Source organism: Saimiri boliviensis, chromosome 5 (genome assembly GCF_048565385.1).
Source record: "Saimiri boliviensis isolate mSaiBol1 chromosome 5, mSaiBol1.pri, whole genome shotgun sequence".
Classification (NCBI taxonomy): Eukaryota; Metazoa; Chordata; class Mammalia; order Primates; family Cebidae; genus Saimiri; species Saimiri boliviensis.
Window position 1 is genome coordinate 12,022,614 of NC_133453.1, and position 23,541 is coordinate 12,046,154.

The window sequence follows — 23,541 nt, forward strand, 5'->3', positions numbered from 1 at the left end:
ATCTCAGCTCGCTGCAGCCTCCTCCTCTAGGGTTCAAGGGATTCTCCTGCCTCAGCCTCCTGTGTAGCCTGAATTACAGGTGCCCAACACTGTATCTGGCTAATTTTTGATTTTTAGTAGAGATGGGGTTTCACTATGTTGGTCAGGCTGGTCTTGAACTCCTGACTTCAGGTGATCTGCCAGCCTCGGCCTCCCAAAGTGTTGGGATTACAGGCGTGAGCCACTGTGCTCAGTCCACTTTCTAATATAGACTATAACATCTATTTATTACCCGTCTCTCTTGCTGGAATGTAGGCACAGTGAATGCAGGGAACTTTGTGTGTTTTGTTTACTGTTGCATCACAATCACTTATTTCAGTAGCTGGTTCACAGTAGGTAGGCGATAAATGTTTACTGAGTAGATTCCGTAAATATTGAATTCCTGGTAAATAGTCAGGAGGAATTATTTTGTAAGTGTGGAAACCCAGCTCCAACTTGTTTATGGGAAACAACCAAAAAAAACAGCAAGCAAACGTGATAAGCAAGAGTCTCATGCAGTTGAATGCCCAGGGGTGGATCTGGCTTCGGTAAGTGACAGCCAGCAGGCATCAGACAGCTCTCCTGGAAGAACATTATGGCCCTCTGAAAAGTTTGGTTTGAACTTGTTTTAGATTTTGTGCATCTGATTATATTTTGTGGAATACGCTGTCGAGATGCTCACATTGAATCGACATCCATCCCCATCCATGCACGCATCCATGGGAGCACCGATGTGAGTGCAGTGAGCCCTCCGCGTCTGTGGATTCCACATCTGCTGATTCAAACAATCACGGATCAGAAATATTTGAAAAAAAAAATAATGTAACAATGAAAATAATACAAATAAAAAACCCATATAATATAATAACAATTTACATAGCACTTACCTTCTACTAGGTATTATAAATAATGTAGAAATGATTTAAAGTGTATCTGAGGATGTGCATAGGTTATATCCAAATACTACTCCATCTCATATAGGGAACTTAATTTTTTTTTTTTTTTTGACATGGAGTCTTACTCTATCATCCAGGCTAGATTGCAGTGGCTCGATCTTGGCTCACTGCAACCTCCGCCTCCCAGGTTCAGATGATTCTCATGCCTCAGCTTCCTGAGGAGCTGGGACTACAGGCATAAGCCACGTGCCTGGCTAACTTTTGTATTTTTAGTAGAGTCAGGGTTTCACCATGTTGGCCAGGATGGTCTCAAACTCCTGACCTCAAGTGATCCGCCTGCCTTGGCCTCCGAAAGTGCTGGGATACAGGCATGAGCAACCCCATTCAGCCTGCATAAGGGACTTGAACATCTTCAGATTTTGGTATCTGGTGCGGAGCGGGGGAGTGTTCCTGGAACCAGTCTCCTGTGAATCCTGAGAGATGACTGTATATACAACCACACATGCACATTCACGTATATGCACACACATAGATACACATCCATATGTAGGCACACACATACAGAGATGCACAGACATATATATGCATGTATGTTGTTTACAAGATTTAATAGGTATAATAGATCGTTATAAAAGAATATAGCTTGGAGCCAGGTGTAGTGGCTCATGCCTATAATCCCAGCACTTTGGGAGGCTGAGGCGGGAGAATTGCTTGAGCCTAGGAGTTTGAGGCCAGCCTGGGCAACATAGAGAGACCTCATCTCTACATATAATCAAAAAAAAAAAAAAAAAAAAAAAAAGGAAACATATAGCTTGAATCATGCAGAAGTGAGTGTGTAGGTCAGTAGGGATGCATAAAAGAAACAATTGGTTTGCAAAGAAACATTTAGAATTAGAAATAATGCTGTAATTATAATAATGAGGGTATGGTATAAATAGTTAATATCCATGAATACAAAACAATAAATAAAAAATTTTCTGTTAGTGCGATACTTGCATTTTATAAATCATTTCCTTTAGAATATTAAAGTGTGATTGACTTCTACAGCTATTCCTGAATCCGAAGCCTGCTTTTCCTACTGTGGAGTCAGGTCTCTCTCCTCTGCTGCAAGCAGCCCTTACCAAGGCAGGGGCCTACAAATGACAGTAGAAATGGAAACTAGATGCTGAGCACAATGGCACATAGCAGTAGTGCCAGCTACTCAGGAAGTTGAGGTGGGAAGATTGCTTAAGCCTAGGACTTCAAGTCCAGCCTGAGCAACAAAGTGACACACCATCTCTAAAGAAATTAAAACAATAAAAAATAAATAAAATGAAAGCAGGGGCCTCTGAACACCGCTTAAACAAAAAAGTGGAAACTAGAAAAGCATGAAATCTACTTGATATGTTTGATATTTTTTTTCTTTCTTTAGAAGAGGAACAAAGGTTCATTTTTGTTTAATTTTCACATCTTCATCTTTTATGCTGTGATCCCTGTTAGATATTCAGTGGAGAAGGTGGTCTGTTCAAACACACTGAGATTGGGATTTTGGTCAGTAAAGACTGTAAGGGAGAGGGATTGAATTTTTAATTTGCTGCATTGACTATTACAGAAAGAATTGATGATCAGATAGTGGTGCAAGGCTTTCATAGAGACCGAAGCGTGAATAAAATCTGTTCTGGACAGATAAGGGAGACTCTTTTCAGCCTACTGAGCCGACAGTCACATTGAATTAGAGAATTTAATTTCAGGAGAGAGCTGATTGGGAACAGGAACAATCAGTACTTCATTATTTTGTGGTAAACCCTCAAAGCAGGATCGGTGGCACTGTTCGTGGTCTGCAGCAAGGCATGGTTCAGAATGTGGCCTTCTACCTAAGTTGGCTTGGGGTTCTGTGTTCAGGGCATGTATTCCTGGTTAAGGCTGAAGCTGCTTTGCTCTGTGGTCACAGCTGTTTGGGTGGCTGCCTGCTCTGAAGCTGTCAGCCAGTTGGTTCTCATCACTGCCAGCTTTCTTTTCTGGGTTCTTTGTTTCTCTGCCACTTTGTCTCTCTTGTATGCTCATATCTGCCACAGTCAGCTCACTTACACTCTTGTATTTATGTGTTCACATATCCCTCATTCTCTTTCACAATGTATTCCGAGTGCCTACTGAGCACTAGGCACCTGCTTAGCGCTGGTGATAGAGCAATGAACAAATCAGACAAAAGTCTCTACTCTCATGAGTCATAGGTTTTAGTGGGGTGGCAGAATAAATAGAAAATTGTAACTGTGATCAGTACACTGTGCTCTGACTGTAGTTGATAATAAAAATATAACCTTATGGAAGGAGGTTCACTACCTTGAAGAAAGACGACTAGGCTGAGATATTAACTAGGCATTGGAGAAAACCCCTTGTATGCAGAAAGTTGGAACTGCATATGAAAAGCCCTGTGGTTGGAGAGGGCGCATAATATTAGAGGAACTGCAACAAAGCCAGGAGGCTGGAGCTTGGAGAGGAAGGAGGAAGGTGTTGAAGAGATAGCCTGAGTCAGACATGTTTGGCTGCAGAGGCCATGATAAGATCCTAGTGGCAATGAGGAGCCATTGAAGGGAAGGAGTTGAAAAACACATTTATCCTGGTGCAGGATCCCTGTGAAAATATGCATTTTAATTTTTCAGAAAAAGAAGTCATCCCTAAGTTAACAGCTTCCGTATCCGGCAAACAGGCGTCTGGGGGAGCAGGAAAACCCGCAGGTGTCTTGGAGCCTAAGTTACAATTGATCAAATAAACTCTTCAGGCAATTATGAGTCACTGCAGATTCTAGGTATTTGTGAGCCTGATGGGAGAGAGGCTGGGTGTCAAAGACCTTTCTGGAGTGCCAGCAAGTAGATAAAACAAGGAAGACTCCCTGAGAGCTTCTTGAAGCCTGAGGTTGAGGTGTGACAGCACCCGTGATGCAAATGCTAATATGAACTAGAAATAACAACCCAGGCTGAGTCAGAGACAACCTTCCTATATGTCTACAATTTTTCTTCTCCCAAATCATGGTGCACCCTTGGGGCTTTGTTGCAATACATTGGTTAGTTCTATTTTTAGTGCAATAAATACTTGCACTGAAAAATAAAGTTGTTATGCGTAATTTAAGAAGCAAATGCAACCCAAATTAGAAATCTCACCGAACACTTGAAAATTCAGGTAACTTCTTTAATATGACCTTGATCACTTAAACTTGGGATTTTAAATCAAAGCAGAGCAAAGAACTGTACTAGAACAAAGACAATTGAAAGGTCATGTTCACAGTGCTTGCAATAGCCAGGCAGGTAAACATGTCAATCAACAGCTTTTCATGTTAGCTCATCTGAAGACCTGATTCCCTGACTCACTAACATTTATGAAGTCATCTTGAGCCCAATTAGCTGTGCATTTAAAATCTCCCATTGCCTCTCACATCAACACAGAGAAGTGATTATTATTTTGGCATTCATAGTAATGCCATGAATTGGGAGGCATTCACTGAATATTAATGACCAGATGTGGCGAGCAATTGGATATGAGTGCTACAGTAATTTAAAATTGATTTACTAGCATTTGATAAGTTGAAACTGTACTAGTGGGAGATAAAGTGATACAATTTGAACTGATTATGAAAAAGTGATCAAATAGACATTGAAAAAGAGATTAAAGAAGTTTAATTCTGTATTCTGTGCAAGCCGGCAAAATTTCAAAGGAAAGTGCAGATTAATTTTTATGTTCTATCAATAGGTATTCAGAAACTGGAGTATTAAAAAGGTGTCCAATTATGTTGTGTTTTTTACAGGCAATGAGAAAATATTTTTGCTAAATGGAGATTACTTAATGTGAGAAATAGGCACAAGGGGAGATTTGACAGATCTAGTTGTAAATTTTGCTTCAAAAAAGGACTTTATAATTTGAATATTTTTATACCATTATGCCAACCAATCTCTCTTGTTTCTGGTTATGTTTTTTTTTTTTTTAAGTTCTGGGGTACATGTGCAGAGTGTGCAGGTTTGTTACATAGGTATACACGTTCCATGGTGGTTTGCTGCACCCATCATCCCGTCATCTACATCAGGTATTTCTCCTAATGCTGTTCCTCACACACCCCACCACAGGCCCCAGTGTGTAATGTTCTTCTCCCTGTGTCCATGTATTCTTGTTGTTCAACTCCCACTTATGAATGAGAACATATGGTATTTGGTTTTCTGTTCTTGTGATAGTTTGCTGAGAATGATGGTTTCCAGCTTCATCCATGTCCCTACAAAGGACATGAACTCATCTTTTTTATGGCTGCATAGTAGTCCATGGTATATATGTGCCACATTTTCTTTATCCAGTCTATTATTGATGGACATCTGGGTTGGTTCCAAGTCTTTGCTATTGTGAATAGTGCTGCAATAAACATACATATACATGTGTCTTTATAGTAGAATGATTTATAATCCTTTGGGTATATACTCAGTAATGGGATTGCTGGGTCAAATGGTATTGCTGGTTCTAGGTCTTTGAGGAATTGCCACACTTCTTCCACAATGGTTGAACTAAGTTACACTCCCACCAACAGTGTAAAAGTATTTCTATTTCTCCACATCCTCTCCAGGATCTGTTGTTTTCTGATTTTCTAATGATCGCCATTCTAACTGGTATGAGATGGTATCTCATTGTGGTTTTGATTTGCATTTCTCTAATGGCCAGTGACGATGAGGGTTTTTTCATGTTTGTTGGACACATAAATGTCTTCTTTTGAGAAATGTCTGTTCATATCCTTCACTCACTTTTTGATGGGGTTGTTTTTTTCTTGTAAATTTGTAGTTTCTGGTTATACTTTTTTAAAAAAGTCTTTCAAATTCTATGAATTGTAGTCATATCTTGTTTATTCACATATTTTTTACAACATTAAGTAAAAGCCTCGAGCCTAGGAGAGAGATGGGGCATGAATTATTCAAAATGGCAGATAGTAAAAGCCACTCACTTACATTTGAATGTATGGTATACTTTTATTTGGGTATTATTTTAAAATTCTAGCAATAATTTTTAAAGAGTAGCAATCATTTAAGCAAATTCCATTTCAGAGGTTTGACTTGAGAAGGGCTTAGTCAGAGGACTCTCTAAATGACTTCTGAGCTTTCATCCTGGCATTACTCTTTTCTCAGGGGAACAAACTTTTCCAGAACCTCTTCCTCAGACTTATAATAATTCAAAGTTCCTCTTAGGACCTGCTATAGATTGAGTTTTTATGTCCTCCCCCGAATTGATATGTTGAAATCCTAACACCCAATACAAGGAGTGTTTGCAGCTGGGGCTTTTGAGAGGTGATGAGGTTACAGGAGCAGACCTCTCATAATAGGATTAGTGCCGAAATAGGAAAGAGACCCCAGAGAGCTCCATCACCTCTCCTGCCATGTAAGGATACAGTGAGAAGACGACCATCTGTGAGCCAGGAACAGGCCCTCGGCAGACACTCAACCTGCTTGTATTTCCCAGCCTCTAGATCTGTGAGCTATACATTTCCTTTGTTTTAAAGCCATCAGTCTATGGTCGTTCATTACAGCCACCCAAACGCACTAAGCCAGGACTCCATTTTAAAGACATGTTGGTTACTGATGTTGCTGGTGATGGGGTGATGATGACGATGGTGATGGGGTGATGTTGATGGTTATGGGGTGAGGTTGATGATGATGTCAGTGATGATTTATAGTGTCCTTATGTAATGTTTGCACTTTCCTAAAAACTATGCTGATATTAAGACCTTTAATCATAAACACCACCCCAGGAAATAGATGGTGTTATTATTTCTGTTTTAGAAAGAAATGATCCAAGGCGTGAAGGGTATAACGAACTCTCTCAAAGTCACAGAGCTATTGAGAACTCAGGCCATATGGTGGCAGAGGCTGGTGTCATCTTTCCATTACCCTTGTATGAGCACAGGATCCTGTTATCTCATTTAAATTTTCATAGTAAAGCCATTAATCAGGAAGCATTCATTAATTATGAATTAATAAATGGATATTGTAGGCAATTACTTTTGTGTTGTGAGACATACTCTATACAGAATACATAACGTGTTAAAAATCAAATTATAGAATATACATGTTTATATGCATATTTCATGTATCCCTATATAATCAGAGGAATGACATTAGATACTTTTGCTAAGTTGATGCTCCACCTCCTCCCTATTCAATATAAAGTGAGCTACCTTGACAACTACCCTGCTTTGCCACTACTAAGGTAGAGGATGGAGAAGGGGGTGTGATGGAGTTAGTATTTTGTGTTTATGACTCTACGTAGTAGCTAATGGTGATTCCATCTTGGCCAGATGGCAGAGGTAATGGGATGTGGCCCAGGAGGAGTTTTGTGTGATTCATTTACAGGCCTGTATTGTTTAGGGAACAGGATAAGCTGTTGTAATAGAGAGACCTCAAATGGTCTTAAACAAGCTACAGGTTAATTTCTTCCCCTGTTACCATCAAGAGGTAGTTGGTCTAGGACTGATGGAAGTCACGTGTACTCTCAACACACAGATTCCATCTCTGGATGCAAACTGGCTGTCCCAGCTGTCACTGTCACTTTGACATTTTAGCCAATAGGAAGGGGCACATGCTCTGTCCTTGTAAACATACAACACGGCATTGCTGTTCTTGGTTTCGCTGGTCACTGAGGAGAAACGTACTGTAGCTGGGTGGCCCAGTTTGCAGCAAAAACTCCACATTCCATTATTATAGCATGTGAGGAGAATGGATATCAGTAGGCAATTAGCAGTTATTCCCACAGTTCAAATATTCAACTGGGACAAATGATTTGACTCAGGACATATACTTTAGTATAATATTAATGGAGAGAGGAGTGTGGTAGGGTCAATACCATCTTGAAAAAAAGTTAAACAGAAATATAGCACTGTGGCCAATGATGCTTTACTGTGGGAATAGAAATTTCTTTTGGAAAAGTGTAGAATGTCAGTCTAGGAAGGACTCTCAATATAGGAGAGTGATATTTTTTTGTTCACTTTTTAAGCCTGTATTTTGATATTGAATAAGTTTTAGCATTTTATCGGCTGAATGAATAGAGAGTGTACCTGAGATACTGACAAAGTAGGAAAGTAGTTGTTAAGGATCACTATGTTTGATGGTTTGTTGAGAAAAGCCAATTTATCTTCAGGTGATAGCAAGCTGGTTGTATGTATGCTAGGATATCATCACATTGTCTCTACAATTTTTTGCCCTAGAGCAAATGATATTACTTAATATGTAATTTTCATAATCATTTGGCTAGGTATAATCTACCTGATGGTTTACATGAGTGACAAGGGTAAAAATATTTGGACTGTTGCTGGGCTGCACCGCTGTGTCTTCTAATTTGGAAAGCATTTTGGCTATACCTTACTTAGGAACTCAGAGAAAATGAGAGATTCCGTACGGGTCAATTTTCCAAAAACCAATTTGCTCTTTTAAGAATCTAAACTTGCCTTCCAAGCAAGCAAACAAATCACAAGTAACTTTTAGATGGAAATTTTTAAGAGCTTTTTTTTTTTTACAAAAAGTGAAGACTCTAAATGAAATCCTGGGATGGTTGGTGTGACCAGGCAAGTGATATTCTTCAGGGAATGAGGCATAACTGTGATAGTCCATGGGTGTGGGGACACTTTTTAAAATGCTTATTTAATGTCTCCACCCTTTACCTCCTGGTTTGGACTGTGTTCTGCTTAGTCGTAGTGGAAGGACAGCTGAGTCCACATAGCTGAGGTATGTTAGTAAGCCTCGTGCAATCATTGCGGCTCTGGACTGGGTCCTGGCTCAAGTTTGCTGTCTGCATCAAGCAATTTTTGCACCTGGCCTGACATTGTCAAAAGATGATTTATTTCTCCAGTTTTGTTTCCCAGCCCACAAGTATTGAGTCACAAATCCAAGGGGATCCCGACCGGTTTATTAGCTTTGCACCGACCTCATCCCACCTTGTGAGGGAGGTGGCACAGGTGTGCCATTTCACCCCTGCCTCTGAGGAGTAAGATGTGGGATTGTGGGTGTTTGCCTTCCCCATGCCCGCGTTAATGCAAAGTCCCTGGGTCTCCATCTAGGGATGGAATCTGTGATACTGCAAACCTTTCATGCCTATCTGATGCCAGCCATGGGACTTTGTGGACTGCGAACAGTTTTTACAGGTTATTGGTTTGTGCCAAATGACTTGTTGAGTCTTAATAGGAAAACTCGGCACAGTCTGTTTCCAACACCTACGGCTCAAGTATTTGTGGTCAGAATTTCTATTTTCCACGTATGCTTTCCCTTTAACAGAAAAGAAAATGGTCTTTAGCCAAATGACTAAAGTGAGAAAAGCAAATCCCATTTGCTGTTAATCCCAATAAGGTGTTAACTACAAAGTCCATTTAAAACCCTTTAGCGTTAATATTGAAGGAGACGAGCAGTAAAGCAAACAGGTAATGGCCTGAAGCCCAGCGTTTTGTGTTTCCACTGATGCTTGACTGCTTCATTCCAGAGATAATGACTGGAGCCCCTTCTGGTTGCTCTCAGCTTCGCATTTGCACCAAGGGAGGTGGGCTTGGCAAAGTCTTGATTTTAAAAGGGCCAAAATGATGGCAGAACATTTCATTGCCATCCTAATGAGCACAGCTTGGAGTTGTGGGCAGGAGCAGAGCAAGAGTGTTTATTTGTGTGTGAGGGGAGCAGCGAGGGAGGGGAGTGGAAATGGAGGGAGAGAGAAAGAAACCTAACTTTTCTTTGTCATCATAACCAGTTACTCGAGGGTGCTAACAGATCCCTGGATAATCTTTGGAGACAGTTTCCCTTCATTACAGTTTTAAACTCATTAGGGAAATCACCCAGTTGTGCAGCAAATAGAATTGAACTTCTCAAGTCCAGCACTGTCATTTTTCCTCATCCCTCCTTCCTTCCCTTTCTTCTCTCTTTTTTTCCCTCCAGCATCTAAAGGTTGAGTTGAGCTGTGTAGAGTCCCGGAGACTTCTTCTTGCTTGTGGACCAAAGTCTCCCTCTTCTATGCTAACGGTGCCGAAGGTCTGACCTCTTGAAGCCGTTTATGTTCTTTGGGTCACAGAGATCTTATCTTTCCTTATAACTCTGCATTGGGAAAATCATAAAGATATTTATGTTTTAGTTGATTTTTCTAGTATGACCATGGTCTGATATCTAGGCCAGACTGTTTAGATTATGGCTGTTGGAGTGTAGAGCTTGGTTCTGGGTCTTGTCACCCTCTCTTCTCTCCCTAAGGGCACTTTCCCTGTCCCAGTGGTTTTCATACCATCCATATTCAGATGAGTGCCACTGAAATCTGCAGCCCTGATATTTCTAACTACCCATGTTCTACGTCAAACCACCAACTTGAATGCTTCCTTTGGAGGTCTCTCCAATTTAGTATGCCAGCGATGGAAATCTTGACTCACTTGCCTACCACCACGCCCCCACAAAGTTACTTAAACTATGTGTAATTTCTTCCCTTCCCTCATATCTCACAGCCAATCCATATGAAAATCTTGTTTGTTTTTTGTGGTTTGTGGTCTTTGAAAATGCACCAATCATGTGTTACTCTCCTGCTTAAGACTCTTCAGTGGATTTCCATAGTGCTTGGCAAGGAATCCACATCTTCGCTAAAGTTCATAAGACCCGTTGTGATCTGGCTTCTCCTGCTTCTCTGTCCTCAGCTAAGATACTGGTCACTGGAACTCTGACACACTGACCACCCCAGCTCTTCTTGCTGACTCATTCTTGCCTTCAGGGCTAAACCTAAATGCTACCTCCTACCTAGAGCTCAGCAAGCATCTGTTGAATGTTGAATGAATGGACTCAGCTCTTCTGCCATCCTACACAGCTCTCCTTCCAAGCCCATCCTTCAGCCCAATCCTTACATGGACTGCGTCATCTGTCCACTTAGGGTGCCTCTGTGTTTCAGCCTCATAATTGGAATCACAGACTTCGACTGTATACACTTATGATTTAACCAAATGTTTTTAATAAAAACTTTGAAATAACTCTAATTTTATATTTTTTGTGGGTTGCAGTGAGGAATATAAGGTTATAAAAATCAGAAGACCATTGCAACACAGTTTACAATAGCAAAGACCTAGAACCAACCCCAGTGCCCACCGATGATAGACTGGACAGGGAAAATGTGGCACATATACACCATGGAATATTATGCAGCCATCAAAAATGACGAGTTCATGTCCTTTGTAGGGACATGAATGAACCTGGAAACCATCATTCTCAGCAAACTGACACAAGAGCAGAAAATCAAACACTACATGTTCTCACTCATAGGTGGGTATTGAACAGTGAGAACACATGAACACAGGGAGGGGAGCACTACACACTGGGGTCTGTTGGGGGGAAATAGGGGAGGGACAGTGGGGGGCTTGGAGTTGGGGAAAGATAGTATGGGGAGAAATGCCAGATATAGGTGAAGGGGAAGAAGGCAGCAAATCACACTGCCATGTGTGTACCTAAGCAATAATCTTGCATGTTCTTCACATGTACCCCAAAACCTAAAATGCAATAAAAAAAAATCAGAAGTGACAGAATGCCTTTTTATAACAAAAGGTGTAAGAACCCTTGAATTTTTTTGACAGAAAGGCTTTCTTTTTTTTTATTTAAAAAAACTCTTATATTTGAAGTTTGGGGGTATAAGTGCATGTTTGTTGCATAGATAAACTTGGATCATGGGGGTTTGCTGTACAGATTATTTCATCACCCAGGTATGAAGCCTCGTGCCCATCAGTCATTTTCCCTGATCCTCTCCCTCCTCCCACCCGCCACCCTCCAAAAGTCCCCAGTGTATGTTGTTCCCCTTGATGTGTTCATGTATTCTCATCATTGAGCTCCCGTTTATAAGCGAGAACATGCAGTATTTGGCTTTCTGATCTTGTGTCAGTTTGCTAAGGATAATGGCCTCCAGCTTCATCCATGTCCCTGCAAAGGACCTGATCTCATTCTTTTTATGGCTGCATGGTATTCCATGGTGTAAATGTACCACATTTTCTTTATCCAGTTTATCACCGATGGGCCTTTAGGCTGATTCCATGTCTTTGCTATTGTGAATAGCACTGCAGTGAACACACAGGTGTAAGTGTCTTTGTAATAGAATGATTTCTATTTCTTTGGGTCTATACTCAGTAATGTGATTGCTGGGTTAAATGGTATTTCTGTCTTTAGGTCTTTGAGGAATTGCCACACTGTCTTCCACAATAAGCCTTCCTTTGCTTTGCTCCATTTTGACTTTGTTCTTCTGTATTAGTTCCGGCCCCGCCCGCCACCCTTTCTTTTTTGCCTTACTCAGCGTCCACCTTATGGTTTGGTTTTCTTTTCCCATCACCCTGCTTAGTCTTTGTTCCTCTTTTCCTCTCTCTTCTTTTGCCTTTTCTTCTTTCTTTCATACATCTCTTCTTTCTGGTTCTCTTTCTTGCTTGTAATTCACAGCAGGCTTTATTGGGGCACCTTCATTACCTCCTGTGCAGCAGCGGTTCTTGAGCCTAAAAAGACGATGAAAGTGCAGGTGTTGACAAAAGCCCATTCTCAGACAGCTTCGTAAATGCATCCAGACCGTTTTTCTCATTGCTTACCAGTTTTTGTCTCTGCTTAGTTGGCCTGTGGATCTTAGAATTCTGAATATGAAGACAAGCCTTTCTATACAGACCTCTTATGCAGCAGCAACTATGCTACGTATATTGACTTCTTACTGTTAAAGAAGAGAAGAGAAAAAGAGTGAGCATGTGCTCTGCATTTCTTATATAGTGTGTTGAAAGTGTCTGTCAGTTTGAGTGCTATGTCAAAGAACTCACACTGGCTTTTCAACAACTCTCAAGTGATCACTCTTTTATAAAGCTCCGAAGAACTTCCTTCTTTTGAATGAATTCTATTTCATTTCAGATTCTTCCTGCAGCTCCTTTGTAAGGGGCACAGTTCCTGCTTGTGGCATGTGGAATTTCCTGAGGGCTACTTTGCTTCTGACCTAGCTGCAGTTTGATGAAAGTTAAATCGGACAGTATTACTTTTCATTATGAGAAAATACAGGCATTTTCCCCCAGGTGTGATCAAAGGGAGGTACAAACAACTTACTGAAATTACATTTTTACCTGGAAGGAGCTCCCAGCCACTGTTCTCATTGTATGAACAGTACATTGCTGCAAATAATATTCTTGTCCTGTTGATCCACTTTAGGGGATTAGGTAAGATAATTAGGAGTTATGTGGGAATGTGTGACACACTGTTGCAAAGACTGATTTCTTTAATCATCTATTAACACATTTTAGAACCAAAATACAGTCTTAATAAGCAAATAAAGCTAATATAGAAATCTTTTTCAGAGTTGTCTCTAAGAACTTCAGAGACTTATGATGAACTTGTGAGTATCAATTTTGTCTAAAGATGGCATCACCTAGATTTCAAAAATAGATGAGTAAAATATGCCAATTTTAGGTGTGCATAAGGTTGCCTTTAATTCAAAGTGATTGTTACTTTAATAATAATATGAATCGCTCATGTAACTTAGATTAGTTTTTGTACCAGACCAGTGGTTCTTAACCGGAAGCACACATCAGAATTACTTAGGGCATTTTTCACAAAAACTTGCCTGCCAGGGATCCATCTAAGATGATTCTGAATCACTTGTTTTGGGACCTGAAAATACAGACTTTGAAAAAGCTCTTGCAAGATTTTGAAGCTACTAATTTCAACACTAGTCAAGAACTACTACTTTTACCTGAAAGTTCGGAGTGGCAGAAACCAAGGGTGACTTACCTTTGTAACCTTAGAATCTACAATGGTGTCTCGTTGGTGCATGTGAGTTCAGTAAGTATTCATCAAGGAAATGGAAGCAAATTATCTAGAAAACTATAACTTGTATATTTTTAACTTCATATTCATTTGCATTATTGCTGGTTAAGTATAATAGCTGAATAGAACTTTAAAACTCATCATTGGAAGAAAGCCTTGTCTATATCATCTTAGACTATTATGTGGTCTAAATGCTTAGTGAACATTTTAAGATCTGTATCATCTCTTATGGTACGGATCTTAAAAAATAATTTAATGTGAAACTAGAGAACAAAGCAAAGGTATGAAAATACCTTAATAATAACTGATATCTGATTTTATCTTTATTGTTTTATGTGTAAAAGTGTCACTTGGAATAAGAACTGGTAATGTCCCAACATTCTAGCAGGCTCCATTTCTCTGTCAAAGGTAATCAACAGTTGGTAAGCTTTTTTTTTGTAAACTGGAATTTGCACATCAAAATGATTGCTGTTCTTCAAAGTGGAAATATTGGATGATACAATTTAAAAACTTTTATTTGGGAATTGTCTTTGCTGCTTTGCCTATTAATGTACCTGTATTTTGACTTTCTACTCACCACTTGTCTAAGACTTGTCCCTTGCCATCAAGAAAGCTTCAGTAAAGGTGGTATAAGAAGCCACCCAAGATGCAAAATGATCAGGAACAGTACATGATGTTTTATGCCTGAGCACAGATAGACATGGTAGAGCTCAGAGTGGGCTGCAGTATGGAGGAAAGGCTCATCAATAAGGTGGGCTCTGAGCTGGATCTCAATGGCTGTAAGACTGGAAGAAGGAGGAGTATTCCATACAAAGGGAGAATTGTGGAAATCTTTACAGAGTTGGGGTGAACAAGATGTGAAAGGCGGCTGGGAGAGGTATAAGGTGTCTACATGGTTCCTGACCATAGCAGAGGAAGTAGAAATCACCACAGAAGATACATTTTTGCCTAAATTGTTAATTTTGTTACTTCCCAAAGCCAGTTTAAATAAAGTTTTCAGTAAAAAATCTTAGGAAGAAGGCAGCTAGTTCTCTATGGACATAAAATACCATTCTGTGTCAGACCTGTGGTGCCTCTTACTGAGACATCAAGAGACATTTGTCTCCTGATGCTCTACTTGAAGTTGAGGAATGTCTCCACTCACTCTGACTTTTATTAATCTCCTGCCATAACCTTGCTGCCCATGAATTAATTCCCTCCCTCCCTCCCTCCTTTCCCTTTTTCTTTTTTCTTTTCTTTTCTCAGGGTCTCACTCTGTCACCCAGGCTGGAGTGCTGTGGCACAATCATGGCTCACTGCAGCCTCCCCTTCCTGGGCTCGAGTGATCCCCCTGAGTAGTTGGGACTACAGATGTGTGCGCCACCATGGCCAGCTAATTTTTAATTTTTATTTTTTTTAAGATGGAGTCTTACTCTGTTACCCAGGCCGGAGTGAAGTGGCACGATTGCCCACTGCAACCTCCGCCTCCCGGGTTCAAGTGATTCTCATACCTCAGCCTCCCAAGTAGCTGGAATTACAGGCACACTCCATGATGCCCTGCTAATTTTTCTATTTTTAGTAGAGATGGGGTTTAACCATGTTGGCCAGGCTGGTTTTAAACTCCTGGCCTCAAGTGATCTGCCTGCCTTGGACTCCCAAAGTACTAGGGTTATGGGAATGAGCTATTGTGCCCAGCCATTTAAAAAATTTTTGTAGGTACGGTTTCACCATGTCACCCAGGCCGGTCTTGAACTCCTAAGCTCAAGTGATACTCCAGCTTCAGCATCCCAAAATGCTAGGATTACAGGTGCGAGCCACCATGCCTGCCTGAATTGAACTTTATACTGCTTTTTTGAATCCATCTTCTGCCTGTTAAAAGCATTCCTGGTGGCTGGGCTCCATGGCTCATATCTGTAATCTCAGCACTTTGGGAGGCTGAGGCAGGTGGATCATGAGGTCAGGAGATTCAGACCATCCTGACTAACACATCTCTACAAAACATATTAAAATTCAAAATAATTAGCCGGGCATGGTGGCATGTGTCTGTAGTCCTAGCTACTTGGGAGGCTGAGGCAAGAGAATTCTTGTGTTTGGGAGGTGGAGGTTTCAATGAGCTGAGATTGTACCACAGCACTCCAGCCTGGGTGACAGAACAAGACTTTATTTCAAAACACAAAAACAAACAAAAAACAGACATCCCTGACATTGCTGTAAGACTTTGCAGATATACCGCCTCCAGATGCTCCCTGAGACATTAAGTGAAGGGTGACTTTATTATTCCATTGTCTGAGAGAGACTCACTTTATACCTGTGTCCAGGTGTAATTATAAAAAGTTGTATTTTGAAAGGCATCTTAGTTTTGAAGATAAATTCTATGGTCAGCTTATTTGGGTTTTCATTCGGTTATTATTCATTATTATTCAGTTATTATTCCTACTTAACACATTTCCAGAACATTGTCTTAGTACCTTTTATGAGTAATAGGAGAACATTTCTCCTAGATACTTGAGGTGTTAATCATACATTGTTCATTTACATTCTGGGCTGGTTAAAGGCATAGCCATGTCTTCCTCTGTCCCAAGGAGAATCAGGGTAAATGTTGTTTTCCAAAGCCTCAGTGATGGGATTTGAGGGACCTCACAGGCCTGAGATAAACGCCAGACAATTATGAATAGAGTCGTCATTGGCAGTATCTGTTTTCTCAGCCAGTACATGGCCCACAGGAGAAACTGGCATACACAGTAGAGACTGAAATACAGAGGAAGCTGTAGCTTTTCACAGGGTGTTTGTCTGGGGCACCTAAGCCACATAAGAACCCACCTGCCCTGGCATGGCAGCCAGCATGGGCAGGCCGGACCTCAGGTTCTCATTTGGCACGGTTCCTCGGGTTCTTCCTTGGTGGGTTCCCTTCACCAATCTTTAGTCTTCGGTTTGTTCCGTTTTTGGTCTTACCCCTGTCCTTTGTCTTGTCTTCACTGCTCCATTGTGTTCCTCTGCCTAATACTCATGAGATGACATCTTTGCTGGGCTTTTTTTCTCTCCATATATAAGTGCCTCTGATTTCCTGACTTCTAAAAGGAGACACCTCTCTCCCTAATTCTGCATAGAATGTGGGGAACTGGCTTAGCTTTAACAAGACTTCACTGAATGCCCAAGAAATACACAGGTATAACCCAGAGGTCAACTGACCACAGCTACTGTAAGCAGTTCTGAGGGCTAGAGGACCTCATCAGATTTGTGTCAACCCCTTGGCACTAAAGGGATCTCCAGGAATCATTGCACCTCAGAATCCCATCCAGAGGGTACAGATTCCATTTGCTCCTCAATTCAAAGCCTGCTTTATTTATTTATTTTTTTTGCCACAGGATGGCCCCTGTTTAGCATGGTATATGGTGGGTATCGACTCTCTCTCACCTCTAGCATACAGTGGCCTGGATGAGGTAACCCTGGTGGTTCTTAATGCATTGGTGTATTTCCAAAGCAAATGGCCACAGCAATTGATTTCATCCAGGTGGCCTTGTTGCAAGCTTGGGACAATAGCTTTTTATAGTCCTCTTCCCAGATGAAGGAGAAAATGGGATCTTGCTCCTCTCCTCTCATATTCCAGACCTAGCTTCTGAAGCTCCTGGGAGCAAATATATAGGCTCAAAGCCACACAAAACAGTACAGGCAGATAATGGTATGGATCCCAATTTAAGAGAACCCCACCTGTATTTGTCAGTTTTCACACTGCTACAAAGACATACTGGAGACTGGGTAATTTGTAAAGGAAAGAGGTTTAACTGACTCACAGTTCCACAGGGATTGGGAGGCCTCAGGAAACTTACAGTCATAGTGGAAGGGGAAGCAAACATGTCTGTCTTTCTATGGTGGCAGCAAGTTGAAGTGCTGAGAAAAAGGGGGAAGAGCCCCTTATAAAACCGTCAGATCTCATGAGAACTTGCTCACTATCATCAGAACAACATGAGGGTAACCACCCCCATGATTAAATTACCTCCCACTGGGTCTTTCCCACCACACATGGGGATTATGGAAACAACAATTTAAGATGAAATTGGCGACATAACCAAACCATAGCACCACCCTCCAGTGGCGGGTGCCCTGGCCTCCCAAGTTACTGGGATTATAGCCATCAGCCACTGTGCCCAGCCTATATATACTTATTTAAGGTAGGCACTTCCTAATAATCTTTCTAGAGGCTCAATCTGTTTTCAGAAGGATTTTTAGTCGTTGTAGATATTTGTGATATCATTTTTATATCTTCCCCCAAAGATGTAAAACAAACAGAAAAGGCAAACAGAAATAGCTGAGAGGCCATGAGAGAAGTCTTACATTTACGAAAACATTTTCTTCTTGACAGAGTTTCACTCTTGATGCCCAGTGTGGAGTGTAATGGTGTGATCTCAGCTTACCACAACATCCACCTCCTGGATTCAAATAATTCTCCTGCTTCAGCCTTCCTGAGTAGCTGGGATTACAGACTCATGCCACCACGCCCAGCTAATTTTGTATTTTTAGTAGAGATGGGGTTTTTCCATGTTGGTCAGGCTGGTCTTGAACTCCTGACCTCAGGTGATCCAACCGCCTTGGCCTCCCAAAGTGCTAGGATTACAGGCGTGAGCCACTGCACCTGGCTGAAAACTTTTAAAAGAAGTTTGAAAAAGGAAACAGTGTAGGAAGTCTGTCTTGACTTTTTAAGCCACATTTCTTAAAATATTGATCTCTTTAAAAGTGTGAAAAGCGAACCTGACTGTGTCAAACAATACTTTAAGTAAACCTGTGATAATAGGCTTTAGGAATGTGCAGCACCCTAGTGTGCAAGCAATTCTAAACTGAGAACATTGGAAATATCTGGGAAGTTTTTCTAATTTGTTGTCAATAGAAGCAGCATGTTCTCATGTGACCATCAGTTAATGAAGTGATACTAGGTACCATACAAGCAAGGACAACCAGCATGGGCTCTGTTTCTATCCAGTTAATCATTATTGTTTAATGCAACGTACTTATAAGAACAAATGGTGAGAAAATTTATAAAGAAGGTGACCACAAAGTCATTTTGGGACTGTGTATTCTGGATTTTAGGATATTAATATTTTTCCTGACCAGTCAAAGCCTGTTTGAAGTTGTGATGCCTGAACTATAATAATCTAAACAAAACATTTGGTTACAGAATATTTAACATATGCATATAATTGGCCAGGCATAGGGGTTCATGCCTGTAATTTCAGCACTTTGGGAGGCTGAGGTGGGAGGATCATTTGAGGCCGAAAGTTTGAGACCAGCCTGGCCAACATGGTGAAACCCTGTCTCTACTAAAACTACAAAAATTAGCTGGGTGTGGTGGCGCATATATGTAATCCCAGCTACTCAGCAGGCTGGGGCATGAGGATTACTTGAACCTGGGAGGTGGAGGTTGCAGTGAACCAAGATTATGCTACTGTACTCCAGCCTGGGCCACAGAGTGAGACTCTGTCTCAAAAAAAAAAAAAAAAAAGCATAAAACTATGGAAATGAATATAAGATTTCATTGTACACAAGATTTAATAAATGTTTTAAAGTATTTACTCTATATATTATTAATAAAGATATAAAATATTATAGGCTGGGTGTAGTGGCTCATGCCTATAATCCCAGCACTTTGGGAAGCCAAGACAGGCAGATCACTTGAGGTCAGGAGTTCAAGATCAGCCTGGCCAACATGGTGAAACTCTGCCTCAATACAAAAATTATTGAGGCATGATGGTGGGTGCCTGTAATCTCAGCTACTCGGGAGGCTGAGGCAGGAGGAGATCACGTGAACCCAAGAGTCGGAGGTTGCAGTGAGCTGAGATTGCCTCACTGCACTCCAACCTGGGCCGCAGAGAGAGACAGGCTACCGCGCCTGGCCATAACAGTGTTACTTAATGCTTCACAGATTTCAATATTTATAGAAATATAAATAACGTTGAGAAAAAAGCAGTTTGCAAAAAGAATTCTTCATATATTCTGACAGCTAAGCATTTGCTGGTTATATGTGTTATAAATTTTATTTTCAAGCCTGTGTCTTGTCTACTATCTTTCTTAATGATAGCTATGTCTGTATAATTTAAAGTTGGGTAAAGTTAAATTGATTGTCTATTCTTTATGGTTATTTTGCATCTTGTTTAATAAATCCTCTGCCTTCAGATCAATGAAATATCCCCCTATATTTTCTGCTTGAAGTTTTAAAGGTTTTCAGTTCTTATTTAGCTCTTTTAAGCCATCTAGATTTACTTTTGTATAGTGTGAGGTGTGAGGGGTCCAAATATACTCTTTTTTTTTTTTTTATAATGTAGCTCATTTCAGTTGCCCTAGAATAAATTACTTTCTCTGTCTTTTCCTCACTGACTCCTTAGTAACTCCCTTGGTCTTAAAAACCTTTTGCTGTAGAACTATCTATGAATGTGGCTTCATAATGTTGAGACTTTTAAACTTTTTCTCTTGACAGAGTGGATAAAACTTTTTAAAATCGTATTCATGAGTTTTGATATTTTGTTTTAAAATTAAAAATTAGATACAAATGAATGTTCATATTAGAAAAAATGTTCACCTAGTGAAAATAATTTAATCATTGATGGAAAAGTACTTACAGTATTTATTTCTCCTTTCCAGTTAGAGGCTATGTTTATTCATGTATTTATTCCATATTTATTGCTGCCTACTATGTACCAATAGCTGCTGTAGGACATAAAGATCATCCAGTGACAAATATGGCATGTCAGTGATACTGCAATCCATGTTCAACTATGATCAGTCCCATTTTATTAGATAGCTAAAACTGTATGGCTTAACTTGATACTGTGCAGTCAGAATGGTAATCAAGTAAGATGAATATCTTATTAATTATCCGTGAAGCCAACAGAGAATGTGTGCCCATGCTGCTTGCCCACTCCGAGGAGGCTCAGACTAGGGCATGTGATCACTAGGTGGGGCCTGTGAGGATTTCCAGCACTCATGACTCTGAAGTAGCCAGGAGGAGGAGGACTTGGGTCATGTGGGCAAGCTGCTCTTTGGGAGAAGTCTGGGGTTCACAGGCAGAGACTGCATTCTAAGATGCCAGCACAGGGATGGAATTGAGAGAAAAAGCAGCCCTCAGAGGGCAAGGGTGGGGGCAAAGCGAAAGGATCTGAGGTGGTGGCTCACGTGCCTGGGGCTGGTTTTGCTTGGCCTTAGGTGTTTCTCGTGAGGCTCGGGAGGGCCAGCCTGCCCTAACGCCCTGAGGTCTGAGTGGATGGTGGTCATGGGCTTTCTTCCCATGCCTCCCTGCATTTTGCTCTGTCGGACTGAAGTGCTGCCTACACTAAATTCATAGTCTTGTAGAAAGGTTGTTGGTAGAGCTTTCAACACACTGCCTTTAAAAAGGAGGCGCTTGATAATTTCCTTCTGTCTCATTTTCTTTCAGGTTTTGTGAATGATTCTGTTACTAAGTCTATTGTGGCTTTGCGCTTAACTTTGGTGGTGAAGGTCAGCACCTGTGTGCCCAGGGAGAGCCACGCAAATGACTTGGAGTGTTCGGGAAAAGGAAAATGCACCACAAAGCCGTCAGAGGTAAGGGGATGTCTGCTAGATTGTAAATACACACATCTACGTGAATATTTACCCAGATAAATACATAATTATATATGTGTTCTCACCCCTTTCATCCTTGATATAGCTGTCTGTCTATCTATCTATCTATCTATCTATCTATCTATCTATCTATCAAGTCTATTATCTGTCTGTCTATCCCTCTATATGTTGATCACATATTAAGCCAAGTTGATGTATAAATTATTTTTTAAGATGGGGTCTCGCTCTGTCACCTAGGCTGGAGTGCAGTGGCATTATCTTGGCTCACTGCAACCTCTGGCTCCTGGGTTCAAGTGATTCCTCTGTCTCAGCCTCCCAAGTAGCTGGGACCACATGTACATACCACCATGCCGGGCTAATTTTTGTATTTTTAGTATAAATGAGGTTTCTCCATGTTGGCCAGGCTGGCCTGGAACTCCTGGCCTCAAGTGATCCTCCCACCCTGGCCTCCCACAGTGCTGGGATTACAGGAATGAGCCACTGTGCCTGGCCTGATACATAAAATGTAACCATCACAACATTCTATTTTTCTAATTGCTTGTTGCCCCCTTTCAACCCAATTAAATCCCTTTCTCATAAACTTAAGGGAGTAGTTTTAAAACTGAAATGGTGGTTGGACTTAGGATGTGAGTATTTACAGACATCAGGGCTGAAGATTTTGGTTTGGGACTCATCTGAATATGAATGGTATTAAAATGACTGGGTTGGGGAAATTGCACTGTATACATTAGCAAGAGTGGAAGGGAAGGGAACAAGCATATTTGCTAAAGAAGGCCCCCAAATGTATGGCTTCAACTATATGCCAGTATGCAACATGTAGATATTTAAATCTGCATGTGATTTTCAAAGTAATTGGAATACATTTGTGAGGTGCTTTGGTATAAAGTAGAGACTTTTGTGAGAAGTAGTAGTCATTATATCCATTAGTACAGGAAAGATAAATGGAAGAAAGAAAAGGTAAACAGAGCCACTGACTTGCCTGTTTTGGGGACCGTTGCTTGCCAACGTGATAATTCCCTCCTTAGTCTTTGCATTTCCCTGGCGATGATAATAGACTTACAGATGTCAAAGGGAAGTAAGAGAAGGAACAGAAAAGAGGCATGGATGAGAAGATGACTCATTACCTCTTTTCTTTATGGAGCCGGCATCAGAAACACTATGGGAACCCTGAGCCCTGTTCTGCTTTTTCTTTAGATGTGACAGGGGTGTGGGGCAAGAGTACAGCTTCCTCCTCTGCCTCCTGTTTTCTGTTTCCAAGCAGGAGTTTGGGAGTCAGATGAACAAAGGACCACAGAAGTCATTGAGGTCAACTTCCATCAGTATAGAACTCCATTAAAACGTATTTTTTTTGAGACGGAGTCTCACTGTGTCACCCAAGCTGGAGTGTAGTCGTGCGAATTTAGCTCACTGCAACTTCGCCTTTTGGGTTCAAGCGATTCTCCTGCTCAGCCCCCCAATTAGCTAGGATTACAGGCATGTTCCACTGTGTCCAGCTAATTTTTGTATTTTTAGTAGACATGGAGTTTCACCATGTTGGCCAGGCTGGTCTCAAACTCCTGACCTCAAATGATCTACCTGCCTCAGCCTCCCAAAATGTTGGGATTACAGGCATGAGCCACTGCACCTGGCCTAGAACTTCCTTAAAACATTTTTGCAGGTGGACTCCAGGGTCCATCTGAAGATCTCTGACAAGGAAGACTTCATATCTCACATACCTCACGAAGAGACCTGGTCCATTAGGGGACATCTGTTCCCCTCACCACTTGCTACATCTATCTCCAGCAACTTTTATTTTCTTCTCTGGTTATACAGATATTTCTATTGGAGTTGATGTTCAGTGACAGTGGATTCACAAACCCCAAAAGAGCATGATTTGTTTGAGACTGATTTTGAGGGTAGCACAGGTAAATTTTCTTTGGTGATGCCTTCTTGTGGGAATGTCAGCACATTGGGTACTAGTGGTGTGGACTTTGACAAGTCGGAGAAATAGGACTGACGGAATATTGGGAGAAGCTCTCAAGTACTGTTCTTGTCATCTTGGAAAACCTGTGATTTTCCTGTTAGCTATAATATTGCAGCTGCTTAAATATAGCATTTTCTGGCCGGGTACAGTGGCTTACACCTGTAATGCCAGCACTTTTGGAGGCCAAAGCAGTTGGATCACTGAGGTCAGGAGTTCGAGACCAGCCTGGCCAACATGGTGAAACCTTGTCTCTACTAAAAATACGAAACATTAGCCGGTTGTGGTGGTGGGCATCTGTAATCCCAGCTACTCGGGAGGGTGA

At 41.1% G+C, this 23,541-nt stretch overlaps 1 protein-coding gene and 1 long non-coding RNA gene across 4 annotated transcripts in view; one reads left to right on the top strand and one right to left on the bottom strand.

Moving 5' to 3' along the window:
* Positions 1-23,541, top strand: part of DNER (delta/notch like EGF repeat containing) — a 376,416-nt gene that overhangs the window by 154,236 nt on the left and 198,639 nt on the right. For both annotated transcript variants that reach the window (XM_039470096.2, XM_039470097.2), the window contains exon 5: positions 21,090-21,235. In XM_039470096.2, the coding sequence (XP_039326030.1) occupies positions 21,090-21,235 (146 nt within the window). The remainder of the gene's footprint in view (positions 1-21,089; positions 21,236-23,541) is intronic.
* Positions 1-23,541, bottom strand: part of LOC141584531 (uncharacterized) — a 274,056-nt gene that overhangs the window by 11,198 nt on the left and 239,317 nt on the right. The window lies entirely within an intron of this gene.